Source organism: Squalius cephalus (genome assembly GCF_949319135.1).
Source record: "Squalius cephalus genome assembly, chromosome: 7".
NCBI lineage: Eukaryota > Metazoa > Chordata > Actinopteri > Cypriniformes > Leuciscidae > Squalius > Squalius cephalus.
Genome location: NC_137128.1, coordinates 24,747,617 through 24,769,046, shown reverse-complemented (window position 1 = coordinate 24,769,046; position 21,430 = coordinate 24,747,617). Strand labels below are relative to the sequence as shown.

The 21,430-nt window shown below is 36.4% G+C and overlaps 2 protein-coding genes across 6 annotated transcripts in view; one reads left to right on the top strand and one right to left on the bottom strand.

Annotated features, from left to right (window-relative positions):
- The window catches only part of rxrga (retinoid x receptor, gamma a), a gene marked incomplete at its 3' end in the record, with an annotated part of 25,763 nt that extends 7,367 nt beyond the window's left edge, over positions 1 to 18,396 (bottom strand). The window contains exons 1-2 of one of the 4 annotated variants that reach the window (XM_079875796.1): positions 18,337 to 18,396; positions 3,664 to 3,869 (exon numbers count right to left, since the gene is read on the bottom strand). In XM_079875796.1, coding sequence (XP_079731922.1) covers positions 3,664 to 3,804 — 141 coding nt within the window. In that variant the 5' untranslated portion in view covers positions 3,805 to 3,869; positions 18,337 to 18,396. Of the gene's footprint in view, positions 1 to 3,663; positions 3,870 to 5,357; positions 5,495 to 9,878; positions 10,021 to 18,336 lie in introns of those variants that run through there. The other 3 variants (XM_079875794.1, XM_079875797.1, XM_079875795.1) reach the window with 3 other exon arrangements.
- On the top strand, positions 18,061 to 21,430 carry dusp12 (dual specificity phosphatase 12). Of its 2 annotated transcripts, XM_079875799.1 has the most exons (7): positions 18,061 to 18,127; positions 18,341 to 18,609; positions 18,884 to 18,997; positions 19,081 to 19,199; positions 19,334 to 19,421; positions 19,713 to 19,896; positions 21,057 to 21,430. In XM_079875799.1, the coding sequence occupies exons 2-7, from the start codon at positions 18,347 to 18,349 to the stop codon at positions 21,204 to 21,206; spliced, it is 918 nt and encodes a 305-aa protein (XP_079731925.1). In that variant the 5' UTR covers positions 18,061 to 18,127; positions 18,341 to 18,346; the 3' UTR covers positions 21,207 to 21,430. The 2 variants fall into 2 exon arrangements, with proteins under 2 accessions (XP_079731925.1, XP_079731926.1); XM_079875800.1 differs by lacking the exon at positions 18,061 to 18,127 and having other exon boundaries at positions 18,337 to 18,609.

Below are 21,430 nucleotides of genomic sequence, written 5' to 3'. Positions count from 1 at the left end.
TCATTAGTACACTTTGCAATAATGTCAAATTAAACATTTTACTTTAAAGTACATTGTAAATCAATGTTTTAATACTCTTTTGTCATTCTTTAGAAGAACACTTATTTTGATGTGTTGACTAACATACTAAAGCACAAGTACTTGATTATAATTTTAACTGTTGTGTGTTATTTGACATTACATTTAAAGTTCATATATTTTAAATGTATTAAATCACTCATCAGTACAAGTGCGTAATTACAAATATATTTAAATACATGATACATGACATATTTACTCACTATAAATACTTGTCAGTATATTAGGCTTTTAATGGTCTTAACCACAAATTATTGGTCAGAAATGCTCTCCTTAAAAAGCCATTGCTGTCTCAGATAAACATCAAAGACAGAATTAAGTTTTTGGCAGAATATGGGAAGTTGTATGTGGAGTGATAAATCACAATGAAACACAGCAAAATCCCCATTAAATTAACTCTGCTCAGAGAACATTTGGTCCCTCTCTACAGAGAGTTAAAATAACTCTGAAACAGAGTTAAAGTTAATGAGATACTTAAGTGATTAATTAAGTGATGATTTGGCATTAATGGTGAACACCTGCTGTCAACAAGCAGAATCACTGAAGGAAAGAGAAACAAGAACAGAAAAAAAAGAAACACAAGAACTACAACTGACTTCAGCCACAGCCTTAGATGAAATCAACTGAAGACAAAATAAGACATTAAATCTGTGCATATCAGCAGAGGAGGATTAAACAACTCCACAAACAGCATTACCAGCTTCACTTATTACTAACCAGGGGTGCGTTTCCCGAAAGCATCGTTGGCCAACTATGGTCGCAAGTTCCGTCGTTACCAATAGAGTTCAATGGACATTGCGATGAACTTGCGACCATAGTTGGCTAACGATGCTTTCGGGAAACGCACCCCAGACTGACGTTATTTCTGTCACACGTCTACAGAAGTTCTTATTGAGAATTAACAGAGGTTTAGATGTTGACGATTTATTAAAAATGGTTGGTCACCATTATCGTGATGTGTGTTTCCTTTAGTTGGGCAGTTTGACTCTTAGCTTATTTTTTTGAGTTTGTGGTTTTTGTAACAGCTTTTACCAAAACATGTAATTTGTTGCAAAGAATGCCAGAAGCAAAGATGTTCAGGTGATCTAGTTTTCAACAACAAAAAGTAGAATGATGCACTTATATCATCACTGTCCAAAAGTGGTCATTTGATGTTAATAGATATTATTCACTAACAATACTCTCTTGCCACAGATTGGACATTTTGAATTTAGATTTTTAAAATACATAATGGGGATTTTATTTTTTTGCTAAGACACAGACATCAAGAATCAGCATATGAATCTCAATAATGGTGACATGTTTCATGCCGCAATGCATCCTGGGAGCCATGAGTTTTATACTATTGTGGCTCCCAGCATGCATTGCAGCATGAAGCATGTCACCATTGTTGAGATTCATATGCTGATTCTTGATGTCTTTGTCTAAAAAAAAAAAATCCCTATTATGTATTTTAAAAATCTAAATTCAGAATGTCCGATCTGTGGCTAGAGAGAATTGTTAGTGAATATAATCTATAACATCAAATAATCACTTTTAGACAGTCATGAGATAAGTGCATTTTTCTACTATTTGTTGTTAAAAACTATATCACCTGATCATCTTTGTTTTTGGCTTTCTTTGTAACAATTTACGTGTTTTGGTAAAAACCACAAACTTGCAAAAAGAGTCAAACTGCCCAACTGAATGAAACACTCATCACCATAATGGTGATCATACATTTTCAATAAATTGTCAACATCTAAACCTCTGTTAATTCTCAATAAGACCTTTTGTAGACGTCTGACAGAAATAAAGTCAGTCTGGTTAGTAATAAGTGAAGCTGGTAATGCTGTTTATGGAGTTGTTTAATCCTCCAATGCTGAGAACTTGTTGACAGCAGGTGTTCATCATCAATGCCCAATCATCACTTAATTAATCACTTAAGTATCTCATTAACTTTAACTCTGATTCAGAGTTATTTTAACTCTCTGTAGAGAGGGACCAAATGTTCTCTGAACAGAGTTAATTTAACTCTGGGGATTTTGCTGTGAATGATGCTCCGGAGCGGTTTCTTAGAAAATCTGCCGAGAAATATAATAATAAATGCATCTCTACCACAGTGAAGCATGGAGGAAGAGTGTCATTGTGTGGGGAGCCTTTTTAGCTGCTGGTATTGGTGAGCTCCTTCACTGTGAAAAGTCATTTAATGTTTTGGAGTACAGGAGAACATTGCAGAATTGCTTGCACTCACGCATTCACTCACACAAACATGTTGATTTTTGAGAGCGCTATCCTTAAACGGTGAGCCATTCAGTGAGGCAGAAAGATGCCGGGAAGGTGATGCACAGCAGCCTCTTTAATCTGCTGCCTATAGCCCATATATTATTCAGAGCTCTTGGCCCTCGCTCACGAGAAGCATTCCTCTACAGAGGCGTCCCTACTCTAAGGCATGACATTCTCACATGACACTATTTACAGCTAACAGTATAGCAGGTTTCCACAGCTTTCTTGAAGTGTTGCATATTGCACCCGCTGCAGCGCAGCCTCGATGCAATGATATCTCTCTCCATGTGAGCCAAGGTTATACTAGGGCTGTCCGTCACGCTACATTAGCTCTTTTTAGGCTAGACTAAACTGAATGGGCTGTTCTCCCTCGGGCTGGAGGGAGGCCCTGCAGAGGAAAGGAGAGATGCATTAAAAGAGCATTCTACATTTGCCTCGCTGCCTCTTGCAGTGAAAGTTTCTCTGATCGGAAGCTTGGATGTTCCACTAACTCTTCCATGAAATAGCACAAATTATCCAAAGGAAAGAAAAGAGGTTGTGCTCTTTTAGAGAGGATATCGTATAATGGAGAATTTGCACTAGTATGCTAGTACACGAATCATTAAATGACATGTTTGTCATTTCTGATGTTAAAAGCTGACTTTATGCTCCATCTCATGATATAGGCTAAACATTACAATCTTTCATAGACTAGTGATTCACAACCTTTTTGACTCCAAGGCGCTCAACTGTCCACAACAATATTCAAAGGCCCCCTAGTCCTAGTTTTTTCTTTTTCTTTCTAAACTTCTTAAAAAGAGAACACCTTTCTGTAAATTAAAAAAGTAACTACAACAAGTTTAATTATATAAAAATTTAAATAATTAAATTTCAGGATTCCAAAAGTTTTAGGAGCTGAATGTTCTTCAGTGTCCCCAATATTTTTAACCAATGAATTTACATGACATGCTCATGATTTACTAGCTTGTCATCGTAAAATATATATTCATTATAAAAATGCCCATCGAGTTTTAAGATTTCATTCATTTAAATTGCCTTTCTAGGTATAGAACCTTTCTAGGTATATAAAGGTATGCCTACCTCCCCCATCATGAGTGGACACGCCCCCTACTGCTGATTGGCTATAAGTGTGTTGTAGAGCTCGGTCCAATCTACTTTCAAAAGCGTTTTTTTCAGAAATTGCTTACTGCACCTTTTATTCTTGTTTCGTCTTATTTTAAATCATTTTAATTAATTTTGAGGCCTGTGTGGAAGTTTGCTTCCACAACCCTCTGGTTGAGAACCACTGTCATAGACACTCTGTCTTTCTCTGGACTGTACCTGTGGACTGTTGAGTGCTCCATAACCCATGCTGGAGGTGGTGGGCATGGAGGCTGAAGGCGAACCCAGGGAGGAGGAAGTGATGACTGAGTATGGCGACCCTAGACCGTTGATGATGGAAGGGTGATGGTGGGACACCATGGAGCTGAGAGGAGGCTGGGACGGAGGAGAGCTCAGGTGACCATGTGTTACCTGCAAAGAAGAACCTGAGAACAGAAAAAGGTGATTAGTCTCCAGCAAACAGGGAACCTTCTCAGAACTTTGACTAACATTGTGGGAAGGTTCTTTTAAAGTTATGCACAAGTATTCTTCCAGTAACATTAATATAATGTACGTTCAGTTATCTGTTCTTTAATAATGTTCTCAAAACATTAACAAAAAAAAAGTTATTAATACATTGTTGATGGATTTTTTTTTTTTAATGTTACTACAAGATTCAGAATGTTCAGAGAACATTTAAAAGAAACATTCCCATATATATAGATTTTTTGTTGCAAAATGATACAATGGACTGTTCCCTAAAGGGATAGTTCACCCAAAAATGACAATTCTGTCATCATTTACTCAAGTTGTTCCAAAACCTGTTTGAAACAACTTGAGGGTGAGTATAAATGATGGCAGAATTGTCATTTTTGGGTGAACTATCCCTTTAATGTTCATCATATAACTAAGAAAAAACTTTTAAAATATTTAATAAACTGGACATTTTAAACATTCAGAGGACATTAGCAAAACGTTCTTAGAACATAGGTCTGTATCCGCCATCAACAGTACTGTGGAACTGAAAATGAATCCACATAATAATTTTTCCATTATTATGCTAGAAAAAGATTAATATTAAAAATCTAAATATTAAACTAAAACAATTGTAATTAATTAATTAACAATGATTAATAATGTGAATAATAATTAATAATCTTGAAAAAGATTTGAATACATGGTTGACCTGTTCATATTTCTCTCTTTTTTCTATTCATCCACTATATAAATACAGAAGATGTCTTGTGACAATTTGACATTTTCATGCTAGAAATGCTGTGAGACATCTGGGGGCCGTGTCAGTGATGGGGTAATGGTTGGTGGCATTTGCACAGTGTAGGGGTCATAAAAGTGACTAGCTGTGACTGCGAGCACTCATGGATCATCACACATCACATTTCAGACACACATCAAATTTCAGATCTCTCACTCTTTGGTGCAAAATGTACACGTTCATTATTTATACATTATATAAATGAATATAAATGTTTATCAACATAAACATTGTAAGTGAATTTTGAGTAAATAATATGCAAAATAGGAGACTACATCTCATTTGTCATAATTGAATTGTAATATGGGCATTATATCAGCTCTCTAGATGTCGGCACTGGTCATTGAAAAACCTGATTGGTCGACTAATAGAGTTAACACTCTTCTTTTTTAGAGAGATTAAAATGGTATGAACCTATATTAAGCAAAGTTTATTTTAGGGTAAGTTAAATACCTTAAAATTGAAATTTCAGTTTAATACCAAAAAACATGGGCTTTTAAATTATAAAGAGTCTATCATGCAATATGGAAATTAGATGCAGACCCTCACCAAACCTTCACAATACACACGTTGTATTTTTAACAGTCATGCTATAATCAACCACGTGCACAAACTTAATTCAAAGTCAGTCAAATCATTCCAGCAAGGCATTTTCACTCACTCTCACTGTATTTTAAAGGCATGATAGAGCGGCTGTTTTCCAACTTTGTTGTGATGCCTCCTGCTCCTCACACAGAAATGGCTCTGCCACCGTGACATGCTCTGAATGACCATGCACCCACACTTACACAAGTCTCCGTGTCCTGGCTAGATTCTGGTGGTATTAATGACTTCTAAATGTCACATTCTGATCTAAAGGAACAGCTATCCTCGGAATGACCGAGTGTGCATATGTTCAAAAGGGCACAACATTCTTTCACTCTTGCTGGTTGGAGATCAGACGGGACGTGATATTCAAACGGATTCCACTGTAAAACACATTTAGAGCCAGATAAAAAGGAAACCGGAAGTAGATACTCAAACACACAACTTCAGCAGGTCAGCAGAGTTCGTGTCACTGTTCTGTGTCACTGTAATCAGAGCCGAGATTAGCCATTACTGTGTTTTTAGCCTCAGACAACTGCTACAAAGCAGAGGATTTACATGATTTTATGAAGGATCATGCGACAATGAAGACTGGAGTAATGGATGCCGAACATTCAGCTTTGCCATCAAACAATAAATTACATTTTAAAATACATTAAAAGAATATATGATATATTTTAAGAAACACTATTTTTGATCAAATAAATGCAGCCTTGGTTTCATTCAAAAAACATGTATTAACCCCATACGGAGTACAATTCTTCAATGAAATCCTAACACATCCATTATGGTCAAGGATCCTAAGAAGTGATCACGTGTTGTTGATTTTTCATTTGACAAAATGATAAGCAATAATTTGCTTTCTAGTTGAGAAGATCAATACCGGCACTCAATCATTCAAACATTCAATAAGCTTGCTTTAGCAAAGCAGAACACATATGGCTGCATCATGTAACATGAGCCACATGAGGCTGTCATTGCTATATTGTTGCACAATTAAACCTATGTATAATATACAGTAAATATATATAATGTATATTTATACATATATACTGTATATATAAACATTGCAAGCAAGCAAGATCTATATATATATATAATTTATGGTGTATCATATAGCCATGTGGGTAACCTATATGATTGTTTTAGGAGCAATAAGAAACAGAATTCATTTTAAAAAACCCTTTAAACTGGGCTCTTTTGGAGTACTTATAAGGGTGTAAAATATAAAATAGAATTCAGTGAACTCATTTAAAAATGAAAATAAATAAATAATAATAACCTGAGATGAATGTATAGTATTTTAACGATGCTATTAACACAAAAACATTGACGTCTAGCTTGAAAGAAGAAACCTTGACTCGGATAGAGAACATTGTGTTTTCTAAGGGTTTAGTAAGACCTTGTAGAAGAACATCTTTGTTATTTGATTGTACTTGCTGCTTTGTAGTGGGGGGGGGGTGGTGAAGGATGAAAGTCCACCAAAAACCTATAACTGTCAGTCGGGTGTAAGCAGAAATGAGGTTGTACGGAAGCGTAAAATAGTTACAAATTGCCATGAGAGTGTTGACTTTTTCTGTTTTGCCATCGCCATGACCTACTTCGCAATTTTGACAAGCTGCAGTTGATTTGTTTGTTTATCTTTCAGGAACACAGCTATATGCTGGATCCTAAAGTATCCATGAATAAGGGGGTGAGGATGGATGGAAGAATTCCCCTGGGGATGTGTGGCGGACTGATGCTGGATTACCTACTCAGATTAAAGAGATTATCATCCTGTGGCTCACAGGGGAACTGGTTTATTGATGCAAGCCCAAAATCTGATAATAAGGTTTAGTTCTAAATGTCAGGGAAGGAATGTGTGCTGGTTTGGCTTTGTGGTAGTGGGTTTAATAAAACTATTTGATAGACAGTCTATCAATTACTATTTCAAAGACAAACATTTTCAAATTCTTAAAGTCGGCATGAAAAAGAAGTTTGCGATAGGCTTTTCTTCCCTACTGTGACGTATATCCAAGTGAAACGGCTTCTCGAACAAGAAAAATGTGGGGCGGGACTTGATTTTAATTTAATATGATATTTGATAATCACAGAAAGCGATGCAGATGAGTAAGTAAAGAAGGTACTGAAATAAATTTCTATCTAGGAATGACCTTGGAATAGGAGTGGCGATCTGGAACATGGTTTTTCTCTGAGACTGCCCTTGGGAGAGACTGTCATAACTGGGGCAGAAACATTGTCAATTAGATTAGCAAGCTGAATAACAACCCAGTTGAAGGTACTCACCATTGGTGGTGGGGGCTTTTTCAACTGAATGTTATCTAATGGATCAGGCATTGCTTTCCATTGTTTTTGTGTTGGTCTAGAATAGCTACAATCTACATTTAATGCAAGCAAATGCATGCAGAGCCCGATCCCAACAGATTTGGTTAACAGCTAATCTGTTTTGTAGTGTTATGTTATTGTAGTAAAATTCAATAAAATGTTGAATCATTCCATACTTTTTCAACTGCAAGCACACACAGATGGGAGGTCAGTCTTATAATGGTCGCCAGGTTTCTTTTTAGAACATGAGAAGGGCAACACTTGCTTTCAGTTGCAACAGTGAAGGTGGAATAGGATACGGCGGTCTTTATCTAAAGAGACCACCACAAACACAAGGAAGAAAAAGGGTCTTTAAACAACCAAGACACAACACTGGCCTCGTACGTGTTCATCATGCCCTCCATTCACTGTTTACTGGAACATGAGCTAAACACACGACTACAAGGGCCTGCCAAGGCCTCTCTCTTTTAGGATACACAAAGTCATGAATCATCAGATGTAGGCCTATATCATTTGTCCATTTGAGACATTAGGAGAAATTCTATGCAGCGGTAGCTCTCTTTTTTCTGCCGTGTCCTTTTGTGTCCCTTATATATCCTGGCTATACATGTGTATAAAATGAATAGCGTGACAACTTCCATTGTTTTAGTTTTTTTTTCTTTTCACATTCATTTTGGTATAGGCTACCTATAGCCTACCTATGGCTATGAAGGGTTCAGATGCAAAAGCCCCTAAGTGCCATTTGAAATTTTCTTCTAATGATCCTTTTTATCAAGCTTGTATATTTAAGTTCAGTAATTTCACTTAAATGACAATTCATAGGTAATTTTCATTGCCATTTAAGTGAAATTACTGAACTTAAATATACAAGCTTGATAAAAATGATCATTCTAGAAGAAAATTTCAGATGGCACTTAGAGGCTTTTGCATTTGAACTCTTCATATATATATATATATATATATATATATATATATATATATATATATATATATATATATATATATATATATATATATATATATATATATCTTAGCATGACCCCGTTGTGGCCGCGTGCGTGCGAAAATTCTCCGTGCGTGAAATGACACGCGCGTAACGCAAATTACGCAGCTCGAGGCAGCGACTGACATTATAAAAGAGCGCGCAACTCATCAAGAGCCTGAGAAAATCTTAAAATAGACTTCATAGTCCACAATTTGCCTCCGAATAACAACAGTATCCAGGGTGAGATTAATAAACACAACAAGGAGGGTGTTAATGAAGGCAATATAATGACTCCAGGCTGGATGTTATGTGCTGTGACAAGCAGTTCGGGCCCTTTGTGAGAAATGTCCACACACTTTCACCCCAGAGACCTGAATGATTGACTGTACAGGTGATAAATAATATTTCAGCAGTTTAATTCACACTAAATAAGTCATCCTAACAAAAGCTGGACGACAAATGAGTTGCCTCAGTCATTCACAAGCAGTAAACCATTCTCGGGAGGATTTCCTAGCTAAATTAAACAAGTCGCTCGTGGTGGTTAAAATAATGTCCTCTTAATAGTCATTAAATTATTAAAAAATAAAATGTTTTAACATAATGTCACAAAAAAATAAATGATTTTGACCCCTAGCCTAGGCTATAGCCTACTGCACATGGTAGATTGTTAAGTCTTTAAACGGTGATAAACGAACTGAAGAATTTCATCACTTCATAACACAAACCGAGCGCGTGTAGAGATTCGTTCTTCATTAGAAGAGTAAAAATATACATTTTCCATAGTTGATTTTCTGAATTATGATATTCTATACCCGTGAATGGTTGATCCTATCTGGGTTATTTTATACACCTTCTAAGATTCAAACTGTTGCTAAATAAATAAATAAATAAATAAATAAATAAATAAATAACCCACGACACACTGCTGTCCATATACCAACTCGAGAGCCATTAATAACTACCCGACAGCAAACAGTTTAACAAGAGGCGCTCTGGAAAGCTATAAATTACATAACCGCAATTAAAGTGCCAACCCCTGACCCTGACTGAGAGGCACAATCTTTATCACCTGATTTTAACATTGGCACTGGTTCCAAGTCAATACACATGACACGACTGCGCCGATAACTCACGCACGTACAATTTATGAGCATATCAAAGTCCGTCTGAAGAATCCGTACTTCAGATAACATACGGCACGGGGGGACACTCAAACACCGAGGTTTGAAAAGAAAACAGAACAGACTTCCGGGAATAAAATAAGACATAAAACTACGAAGCACTTACTAAGATGCAGATATGTGTCGTTATTATCCATGTTTTGGCGAATATGAAAGAACTGTCCAGTTTTCCCGTAAAGTGTCTTGTTTTGCCGTTGTGGACGGCAGCATCTCCCCGCTGCTGTCCGCGATCTAACTGAGGATTCGCTGCGCACACTTGGGGCCCCACCGAGGGGGTGGCGAAGCCAAGACCTCTCCCAATGACAGCCTACTCAAACTGTACACTTCACAGAATGAAAATTATACAAAATACATTTTTTTCTTATAATAATGTATTATGATTCACTAAAGTAAAAAAACAAAAAAAACAGATAAATACTTTTACTAGTATTTTTGTAAACCATCACACAAAGTATTTTTTTTTTGTAATATGCAATACAGCTATCTTGATGCTACTTTTTGGTTTTTGTGTGAATGTAATTTAAAACATGTTAACATTTCAGCTTCATTATAATATTTCTTCTTTTTATTTATTGTCTTATACTCAGATTAGTGCGGGTGAATCATGCACTAAAGACTTAGGCACTGTGACATTTGTAGAGTCAATAAAGCGATTTTGATATTAAAATTAATGCTCATTTAAATGTTTTCATTCAGCTAAATATATGGACTGAAAGCAAGAAGATGCCATAAGGTCGTCGAATTAAATAAATATAGAATTTATAAACAAATAAAATGTTTAATACTAAAAAATTACTAGCGTATAGGCTAATAACCAGAAGAGGTTTCATTAAACCTGTATCAACACCAAGTAATTATTTTAGATTAGCATTCTCGTTTGCAGTTTTACTGGGTCGGGGGATTATCATAATATTCTTTGTCCACAAACTGCTTAGTGCAAGATCTGCTGACCATGGCCTTTGAGATTTCGGAGACGGGAAAAAAATTCTACAAATTCCAAGCACTCAGTAGTCCCCACAAGGCTACCAGAGGGTCTGAAGACCCCTCAACGCCCCCCAAGATCTCTTCAGAGTGAGGGGTCATTTAAGGGTGAGCTCCCACTACCTCAGGAGGTTATTCAGAAGTCACCGGCATTCAGAGTGTTGAACTCCTGTTCAAGGGGGACACTGAGAGAGAGAGAGAGAGAGAGAGAGAGAGAGAGAGAGAGAGAGAGAGAGAGAGAGAGAGAGAGAGAGAGAGAGAGAGAGAGAGCGTTAGTGATGACCACTCTGTCAGTCCATGAGCTGGGCTGTCGAATGGGAAAAGCACACTGGCTCCCATCCTTGTAAAAACACAACATAAAAGAACACAGGGGGATGCTAACAAAGATGAATGGCTTCTCTTCCAACTCATTCCACACTAATCAGGGCCTTTTCATTTGTTCCCTGTTAGATAATGTAAATTTGTGGAGTCAAAGAAAGGGACTAAAAGGACAATTTATCAACCACCCTTTTATCCCTCTAATGGAGCCACATGTTCCAGAGCATTACAATCGCCCTGATCTGCAAAGTATATTAGAGCTGAAAAGGGGGTAACAAGAATGAGGATTAGATTTCAGTGCGAACATCAGCGACGTAATGATTCCTGGTGATGTATTCAATCCTGTTGCTTTCATTAATGAGGAGAACGGCAAACACTTTTGACCGTGCAAGGTGCAATTGCTTTTTATATGGCTAATGTAAATGTTATGAAATTAAAGGAGATCAGGTGGTCAAGAGATCCAGAAAAACCCTAAATCACAGCAGATTTGAGGGAAGGTTTGCGGGATTATCCTGCTGTTTGTCCACAACAATGGCTGCCAATGGACCATTCAGTTGCAGAGTGTCGGAGACCTCACCCTTGCAATCATCTATCATCAGTTAAAAGCAGAGCGGCCCACCCCTTAACCTAACAGTCACTGTTCTGAGACCAGCCGTTAGAAACGAGCAGTCTGGTCATCTCTCCCTCAGACAACAGCCCTTGTCTGGGGGCACCATGTGGCAAATACACACTCATAGCCAGACAAATGTGCCATAAATTTATGAAATGTGCATATTCAAGCTCGTTTTCCATGCGAGAGTGGTCTCACTGACTCTCACACATTGATATTCATGAATATCAAACCCTAACTTGCTCTTATTGACTGATTAAAGTGACTTGCTCTCCGTTTATCAGTCCTTTTCTTTTTAAAGGAATATTCAGAGTTCAATAGTAGTTAAGCTCAATCAACAGCATTTGTGGTTGATTACCCTCATCCCTCATTGAAAAAAAAAGCAAAAATGGCGCTTATGGTGAGACACTTACAATAAAAGTGAATGTGGTCAATGTTTGAATTTAAAATGTGAAGCTTAGAATATTATAAAAGCACTTAAAGGTATAATCTGCCATCATTTAAATATTTTGGTAGCTAAACAGTTTTATTCCCATTGACCTCCATTGGAAGCAAAACTGTTTGGTTATCAACATTCTTCAAAATATCTTTTGTGTTCAGTAAAAGAAAGAAATGCATACAGATTTGGAATGGCATGAGGTATTTTATAAGTTTGTATATGAATGAATAAGATTTGATTCTTACATAGGCTTTTCGTAGGGGGGGGGGGGGGGTGAATGAGATGTAAAATAGATATGATTTTTTTTTTTTTTTTTTTTTGGTGTTACGATGTTGCGACAACAAAGTTGTAAAATTAGATGAAACTTTACAAAGAAAATGTTAGTAAACTATTTTTTACACTTCATTTTAACACATTTTATGTTCATGGTATGGCTATACTTTTAAAACCGTGAGAATTTTAACAGTGAGCATTCACATCTATACCCCCGATTTTTACTTTTTGAGGTAAAGTAAAAATATACTTATGTGGTAATCAACATTATGCCACAAGTCCTGTCAGTTGAGCTTAACTTGTATTAAACCAGGAATATTCCGTTAAACTATTAGACTATTGCCTGTTTGTAATAATATTCAGCTTTTTTATCTGATCGAGTGAATTGAAAACCTGTTTGAGAAACAACCTTCCTCTTTGCTCAACTGATTATATCGAATAGATTGTGTGTGTGTGTTTGGAGGGTGGTTCTCCATCTGTCAAACACTCATTAACAGAGCCCCACCATGTTTTAATCAGTCCCTATACACAAACCACACCCATTCACACACACACACACACACACACACACACACACACACACACACACACACACACACACACACACACACACACACACACACACACACACACACACACACACACACACACACACACACACACACACACACACACACACACACACACACACACACACACAGTGAAACCTCACTGGCTTCAACCACGCCATGTATCATCAATCTCACAGGTCATTAATCTCTGAGCACAAAGGCAAAACATGCTGCAATTTTGGGGTGTGAAACCTCTTTTTGATGCAGACCAATTCGACAAATCACAAAATACAGCAATACTGCTTTAAATTTTGTGTGCTGTATTGCATAAAAACCATGATCGCAAACTTCTTGAATTTTATACTTATTAATTTGGTTCACAGCTATAAAAAAAAAAAAACGTTAATCACTATATTTTATTGCTTTTACTGGTTAACTCTGGCCTTCAGACGTCTAATGAGGGACCTTAATGTTGTTGCACACTAACTTATTTGTGTACATGATAGTAATTATCACATTCAGCCACTCAAGAACGTGCAAGACAAGAAAAGCCAAACACTTCGCACTTCAAAGGAGTTATTAGATGAGTTTGACTTTATCGAAAACTGGGTTAAACTTTATCGGAAGTTAATCCACAGTATCATGTCAGAGAGGCATAATATCAAATTTCCTCCAAATGCTTTGTGACCAAGCGAGAGAAAGACTTAAGCAAGAGAGCTGGAGCTGACCTCCAGAAAGGACTGCCAGCATTACCTCACAAGAGGCGCCTTTGCTACTCTTTCGCCACAGGATGTGCGTCATAAATCTTACTCAAGCCGAATGACAGAGGAGCTCATGGGACGTGACCCGTGACATACTGATCAACACATCGGTGCTAAACTTAAGCCAACATGCAGGACCACAAAAGAGGAGTAACTATAAAATATATATCAAGGGAAGTGTATTTGGGGAAACCATTGTAAAACCGGCAAATGAATAGGTATTTCAAAATAGAGGTTAAAGGTTTAAAGTAAAGAATGCTTGTCCGAATCCGATGACTCGGATGAGTTTCTCTGGTCTTGATTTTGATTTTGGCTTCTGGTCTTGAATTTGTTGGTTTCTAATCAAATTTAACTTGAATTGAAATGGATGGATGGATGGATTGATTGATTGATTGATTGATTGATTGATTGATACTAACATAGCCTATAGAGATAAAGATTTTTTCCCCAAACTATGGAAAACATGAGAATAATAATGAAACAGAACTATAATTACAGAAAAGAACTACATTTTGAAATCAGTCAATAGTAAATGTGAAGTGAAAGTTCCGTCAGCGTGACCATGGGACACTTTCTCCAGTGTCAGTAACGTGTTCAAAAATGCATATAAATAGAAATGAGGAAAGAACACAGCGATCAAAAAATATATTACACAATGGTTTAATGAATCAACATAGGCAAATGCAGGAACACACTTGGCAATGAAGCTCTCGTTTCTTGAAGCACCGAAATAGAAACAGCTGAAGTAGGGCTACCCTGAGTGAACTTTAAAGAGGAAGCAACAGGGCAAAATCAATTGTGCCTCAAGAACACACACGTCTTGGGCTGCCAGCTGAGGAGAACTAATGTTCTGATGCGTTCTGCTTCAGCTCTGCTAGAGTCATTTGAATGAATAACAATCACGAGCTCTGCAGGGAGGATTCAAGCAGGCTGCCAAGGCCAGGTGCATCTGAGGAAAGGTAGTGTAGGCTATAAAGAGGAAGTTGTATTGTACGTACAGTGACCACAAAAAATATTTTGGACACTTCAGCCACAAATCTTTGCATTACATGACATTGTTTAACTGTAATTTATTTGAAATAAATATACAGTAGCACACTTTTTAAGCTAAACATTTCAACTAATCATGTTTGAAATGATTAAACAATGGACCAAACTAACTTCCTCGTGGGGATTTATAAATGATATATATACTGTATATATACTACCGGTCAAAAGTTTGGAAACATTAAGGTTTTTTTAGGCATTTATTTGATCAAAAATACAGTAAAAACATTAATACTGTGAAATATTATTACGATATACTGTATATTAACTGGTTACTGTTGTAATATATTTTTAAATGTAATTTATTCCTGTGATGGTAAAGCTGAATTTCCAGCATCATTACTCCAGTCTTCAGTGTCACATGATCCTTCAGAAATTATTCGAAGATCTAAGATATTATTATCAATGTTGAAAACAGTTTTAGCGTTTTTTTTTTTGTGTGTGTTATTTTTGGGAAATCATGATACACTGCCATTCAGTAAGTAAGATTATAAGAGAGAGAGAGAGAGAGAGAGAGAGAGAGAGAGAGAGAGAGAGAGAGAGAGAGAGAGAGAGAGAGAGAGAGAGAGAGAGAGAGAGAGAGAGAGACAGAGAGAGAGAGAGAGAGAGAGAGAGAGAGAGAGAGAGAGAGAGAGAGACTTTTATTCAGCAAAGGCACATTAAATTGATAAAAAAAAGACATTCAAGACATTTTTTAATTAATAAATATTACAAAAAAGTATAAATGTTGTTTTTTAACCTTCTATTCATCAAAGAATCCTGAAAAAAATAAATCACAGTTCACACAAAAATTACACAAAAGAAAACGTTTTTCAAAATTGATAATCAGCATTTTAGAATGATGATTTCTGAATGATCATGTGACACTGAAGACTGGAGTAATGATGCTTGAAATTCAGCTTTACCATCACAGGAATAAATTACATTTTAAAACATATTACAACAAAAACCAGTTAATTTAAATTGTAATAATATTTCACAGTATTACTGTGTTTACCATATTTTTGATCAGATAAATGCAGCCTTGGTGAGCCGTAATGTACGCACAAAAACTTAATGTTTCCAAACTCTTGGACGCTATGTATGCATGTACGAATATATATAGGCCTATATATATAGGCTATATATGCTAAGTTAGTTCTGAGAATGGTCTTACACTATTTGTTTGCAGATTTGTTTTGATAGCTGTTTAAAATAAAAAAAATGTTTAAAAAAAAAATGCATTTACATACATTTTAAGTAAATTAACAACTGGAAAATATAAAGTCAAACTGACCAGAAAGCCTAAGAAAGCCCAAGAGACCAGCTACAACACAGAGCAGCAGATCTTTGGCTGAAATGAGAAGTAGTCCAGATTTCAACAGTCTTTCCAGATCTTCACAGAATTGGTTTTTACTGAGAAAAAGAAAACCAGTTCTGACAAAGGACAAGGTGTGAGAAGGCAAAACTAAAGCTGGTCTCTTGGCCTAACTATGATCATGAATACTAGTATGTGAGAAATATAAATGCATAAATATTTATGTAAATGCAATGTGTTATGTGTGCATTTGTATATGCTTTTTTTTCTTCTTCTAGAAGAGTCATTGAATGACTCTTCGATCATGAAATGACATTTCATGGAAAATGTTGAGTCAAAGAGGAACTTCTGAAAATGATCTGTACTAATCATTTCCTATCTAAAATGTCCTGTTGCAAGAGCAAATGAAGAACTCTTAATGTCTCAAGCAATCACAAAGAGTGCAGGAGAAGGTCCACACAGATGTTCATAGGAAGCATCAGTCCTTGCATTGCTTTAAGCTCTTAATCCTAAATCTGCCTTTGTGGGTCTAGACAAATCGAAGATTCTGGTGCAAACTTCTAATGTTCTTATCAAAATCAATAACCCTAATCATCCCATGACAGTTGCTTACAAAAGAAAAAATAGAACAATGTGTGTGTTTCTGCTGATTGGGGATTCATGTGATAATGCTGTACATTCCAAGAAAGACATACGTGCAACAGGTTGGACAGGGATTCTGAGGGACCATATGAGGCTAAGTTGGACTTGTCCTGAGAGGACCAGTCAGATTAAAGCACAGGCATCTGCTCTGTAATGGGACAGTGACTTGTTTTTGTGTCCATCAAGATCCCATCATATGCCATAGAGAATACTCCGCCATCATGCTCACTGAATACTTCTAATCCCACGTCTGCTATCTCACGACCAATTCGTACGAATTCGTACGAGTGATAAAAAAGTGGCGAGTGAGGTCGTACGAATTCGTACGATTTGTCTAAACCCACGTGATGGGTAGGTTTAGGGGCGGGGTCAGGGGTAGGTCATTCGAATGAATTCATACGAATTGTGCAAATCGTAAAATATGTAGCCTACGATTTAGCAAAAATCGTACGAATTCGTACGAGTGAGGTCGTATGAATTCGTACGCAATTAGCCACCTCGTAGAATTCGTACGAATTGCCGTGAGATCAGGCTGTAATATCTCAGTCAGTTTCTAAGAAAAGATGCAATTTTCATTAATGACTAAGACAATTTTTAATGCTTTATGTTATAGGCTAGATGAGCAGCCATTTATGTAATTGAAAAAGACATGTGTCTGACATGAGGTGCAGTGGACTGAACTCCTTCACTCCTGTTTAAATGTCATAGTTTTGGCTTTCATTAAGCATATGCAGGACAGCCAAAAGGGCAGAAATACAGAACACACCATGGGAACTCGATAGGATGCTAAATAGATTCAAAGCTCAAATAAAATCTAATACAGCACAGTTCCCTGAGTTGGCAATATTGTAAGGTACAGCTCTATAAATTCTGTTTTAAACTGCTTTAGTAACGGTTCTACAATAAATCAAGCATGTGTTCTCGAGGAACTTCTGGCTGAACGTACTTTTTAGCTGTTGTTTTTTTTTTTTTTCTAAAAACAGAGCAGACTGTAGATCAATTTTAAGTTTGTAAGAGTGTTTCTGACTTAGGGGTCTTTTTTTAAAAAAAAAAATGTATTTGCTAATGTCAATTAGTCTGTATATGCCTATGTTTAACTATAGTTTAAAAAAATTCCCCAGAAGCTACCTAAATGATTACAAACTCAAATGAAGTCCACAGATGAAAAAATATCATGAAGATGTTTTTTTTTAATTGTTTAAAAAAAAGAAGTTTTACCTAAATAAATAGCAAAGACAGGAATGACAAGACAGCTAAACTAATCATACCACATTTCAATATTGCAATGTCAACGGAGTATTTATTTCCTATTAACGCCATCTAGAGGCATCGTGAAGCCATAACATAACAGCGTTCTGTCCGGAACTAACAAGTTCTTTTTGTTTCCCACGGACTTTTTTATTTTACTGGACCTGCATCTTGACAGCAAGTAACACGTGAGTTCAGTAGCGTTGATGTTTACATTAAAGTCACCATTAGAAGAACTGCGGGCTAAATCCATTTGAATGAATAAAATCTACTCTCTTATGAATTTATTTAAAAAAAATAAAAAATAGCCCAGGAAGTGTAGCAGTTATTAACAGACATGTAGCTAAGAAGTTACACTCTCCGTGCATATTGATGTGAAAAGTGTTGTTGTGTTTACCCAGTAAACCATGATAGGAGTGGAGGCTGGACTCTACATCGGATCTGTGTCCGATGTGAAGGATGCTCAGAGCCTGACAGACGCCGGTGTAACACACATACTCAGCGTTGACTCAGAGGAACCTGCTGTGTCTGGATTCCACACGAAATTTGTCCGAGCTCTGGATGATGCGTCCACAGATCTCCTGAGCAGACTGGATGACTGTGTCAGCTTTATATGTGACGCTCTCAGCACACAAGATGAGTCCAAATCACCAGCAGTTCTTGTGCATTGGTAGGTTTAATCATTTATAAAACTTTAATGATTAAAATTCATTACAGTATATAGCCTAATACATACTGTAACAGTGCATTAGTTAGTGATATTCACAAATGGAATAAAGTGATGTTAATAAAGTAAAATGTTATATATATATATATATATGAAGAACTGATCTATTTAGCATAATGTTTATTTATATATAATTTTTCTATTGCTATTTTATTTAAAGAAACTGGAATTCAACTTTTTTCCCTTGATATTTATTTATTTATTTGCTTGTTTGCAGCCATGTTGGGCAAAGCAGAAGTGCTGCTGTGGTGACTGCTTACCTGATGAAAACACAACACCTGAATCTACATGATGCATATTCTAAACTCCAAAACTTAAAACCAGATGTTAAGTGAGTGTTTTTCATTATTTATCCTGTGATGACTCGTTTGCGAAGAGCATTATCATTGAAGAACGTTCTGCTCATTTTCTCAGAATGAATGAAGAATTTCTGGACCAGCTGGCACTCTATGAATTAATGGACTGTAAAGTAGATACCACAAATCCCTTATACAAACAGTTTAGATTGAAGAAAATTACAGAGAAATATCCAGGTATGGAAATACTTAAACTTGCTTAATATGTGTTCATTTCAACTTTATACACTCATACATATTTATTAAATACAGTAATGAAAGAATCTTACCAGGGCCTATATTAAAGAAGTCATGTATTTTTATCAATTCAGAGCTCCAAAATGTGCCAAAAGAAGTCTTCGCTGTTGACCCCGCACAAACCCAGAATGCAGAAGCTGTATACAGATGTAGAAAGTGCAGGTAAATTTATATTTTGTTTATACACAACATATTATGTTGATCCTGGAACAACATTCCTGTCCGAAAATGTTTTAACCCTAAACCTACCCCTACCCATAAGGTATCCCTCATATCAGAGGTGAATAACACAGATGTAGAAGCACCTAACCCTGGTTATAAAGCCTAAACTTGACATAAACTGTAAACCTCAAATCTGATTGGTTGATTGGAATGTTGTTCCAGGATCAAAAAAGTTGTACTTTTGTGAAAGCACGTTCACCAACACCTGCTGTTTTCTTTCGTTCCCAACAGACGCACACTTTTCCGTCACTCCAGCATTCTCAGTCACTGTGTGGGAGAAGGAGCCTCTTCGTTCTCTCATAAGAAGACGAGGATAGTGAGCCTTACAGCTGAAGATCAGAGACAGTGCACATCCTTCTTTATAGAGCCAGTGCAATGGATGGAGCAGGCCTTACTAGGTGTTATGGATGGACAGGTAGTACCTGACTGCTTCACACATCTGGACACACAATTACAGTGCTATGCATAAGTTTAGACACCCATGCTAAAGTTGACTAAAAAGAGGAATAAAAAAATCATCTTTTGGAAATTGAACTTAATTCCTTAATTTAAAAAATTAGGAAAAATCCAACCTTTAAGGACACCAATTTTCTTTGTGAATGAATAATATATCGTAAATAAATAAATGTTCTTCCTTAAAATACAGGGTGCATAAGTTTGGACACCCCTATGTTAAATTCCCATAGAGGCAGGCAGATTTTTATTTTTAAAGGCCAGTTACTTCATGGATCCAGGATACTATGCATCCTGATAAAGTTCCCTTGGCCTTTGGAATTAAAATAGCCCCACATCATCACATAGCCTTCAAGTCAAGTCAAGTCAAGTCAACTTTATTTATATAGCGCTTTTCACAATGCAGATTGTATCAAAGCAGCTTCACAGTATTAAATAAAATAGTACATCAGTGTTTGTTTCTAGTGTAAAACGTCCACGTTTGGTAATGCTGATCAATAGTATTGTTGATTGATTGATTAAATTAAGTATCTCTTCACCATACCTAGAGATTGGCATGGTTTTATTTCAGTTAGCCTAATAGCTGGTTTGATTTGCATTGAGAGATGATCTTATGGAAAGTACTCCATGCCAATCTCTAGGTATGGTGAAGGTTATGTGATGATATGGGGCTATTTTATTTCCAAAGGCCAAGGGAACTTTATCAGGATGCATAGTATCCTGGATCCATGAATTAACTGGCTTTTAAAAATAAAAATCTGCCTGCCTCTATGGGAATTTAACATAGGGGTGTCCAAACTTATGCACCCTGTATTTTAAGGAAGAACATTTATTTATTTACCATACATTATACATTCACAAAGAAAATTGGTGTCCTAAAAGGTTGGATTTTTCCTCATTTTTTAAATTAAGGCATTAAGTTCAATTTCCAAAAGATGATTTTTTATTCCTCTTTTTAGTCAACTTTAGCATGGGTGTCTAAACTTATGCATAGCACTGTAAATAGAATTATCAAAACGTTGTTCCTGTATGTCCATTTACTTTTTTACAAGTATATTTTTTTCTTTGTTGGTGTTTTTAATATATTTCAAAGTAAAAGCTTTTGTAAAATCTCTCTTGTAGCTTTTGTGTCCCAAGTGCAGCTCAAAGCTGGGCTCGTTTAACTGGTACGGTGAACAGTGTTCGTGTGGGCGCTGGGTGACACCGGCCTTCCAGATGCACAAGAACAGAGTGGATGAAATCAAACACATCAGTATATCTGCGCTCAAATGACCCACAAATAAAGATCTGTATTGTATGCTCCGATATTTTTGTCATTGTTAGTGTTTTAAATTGAAATAATACATGAAAACATTTCATATATCTGAAATACCATGTAAAAAGCCTTGTGCTTTACTTTGATTGTAACTTAGCTTAAATGTTTTGATATACAAGTTTTATTTTATCTACACTACCATTCATAAGTTTGGGGCCTTTATAAAAAAGTTATGCTCACC

Bases quoted from the DNA above. Each gene is read 5' to 3' on its own strand.
- dusp12 (XM_079875799.1), top strand. From the start codon at position 18,347: ATGATAGGAGTGGAGGCTGGACTCTACATCGGATCTGTGTCCGATGTG. The intron at 18,610-18,883 runs GTAGGTTTAATC...GCTTGTTTGCAG, and splicing joins CCAGCAGTTCTTGTGCATTG to CCATGTTGGGCAAAGCAGAA. The intron at 18,998-19,080 runs GTGAGTGTTTTT...TCATTTTCTCAG, and splicing joins AACTTAAAACCAGATGTTAA to AATGAATGAAGAATTTCTGG.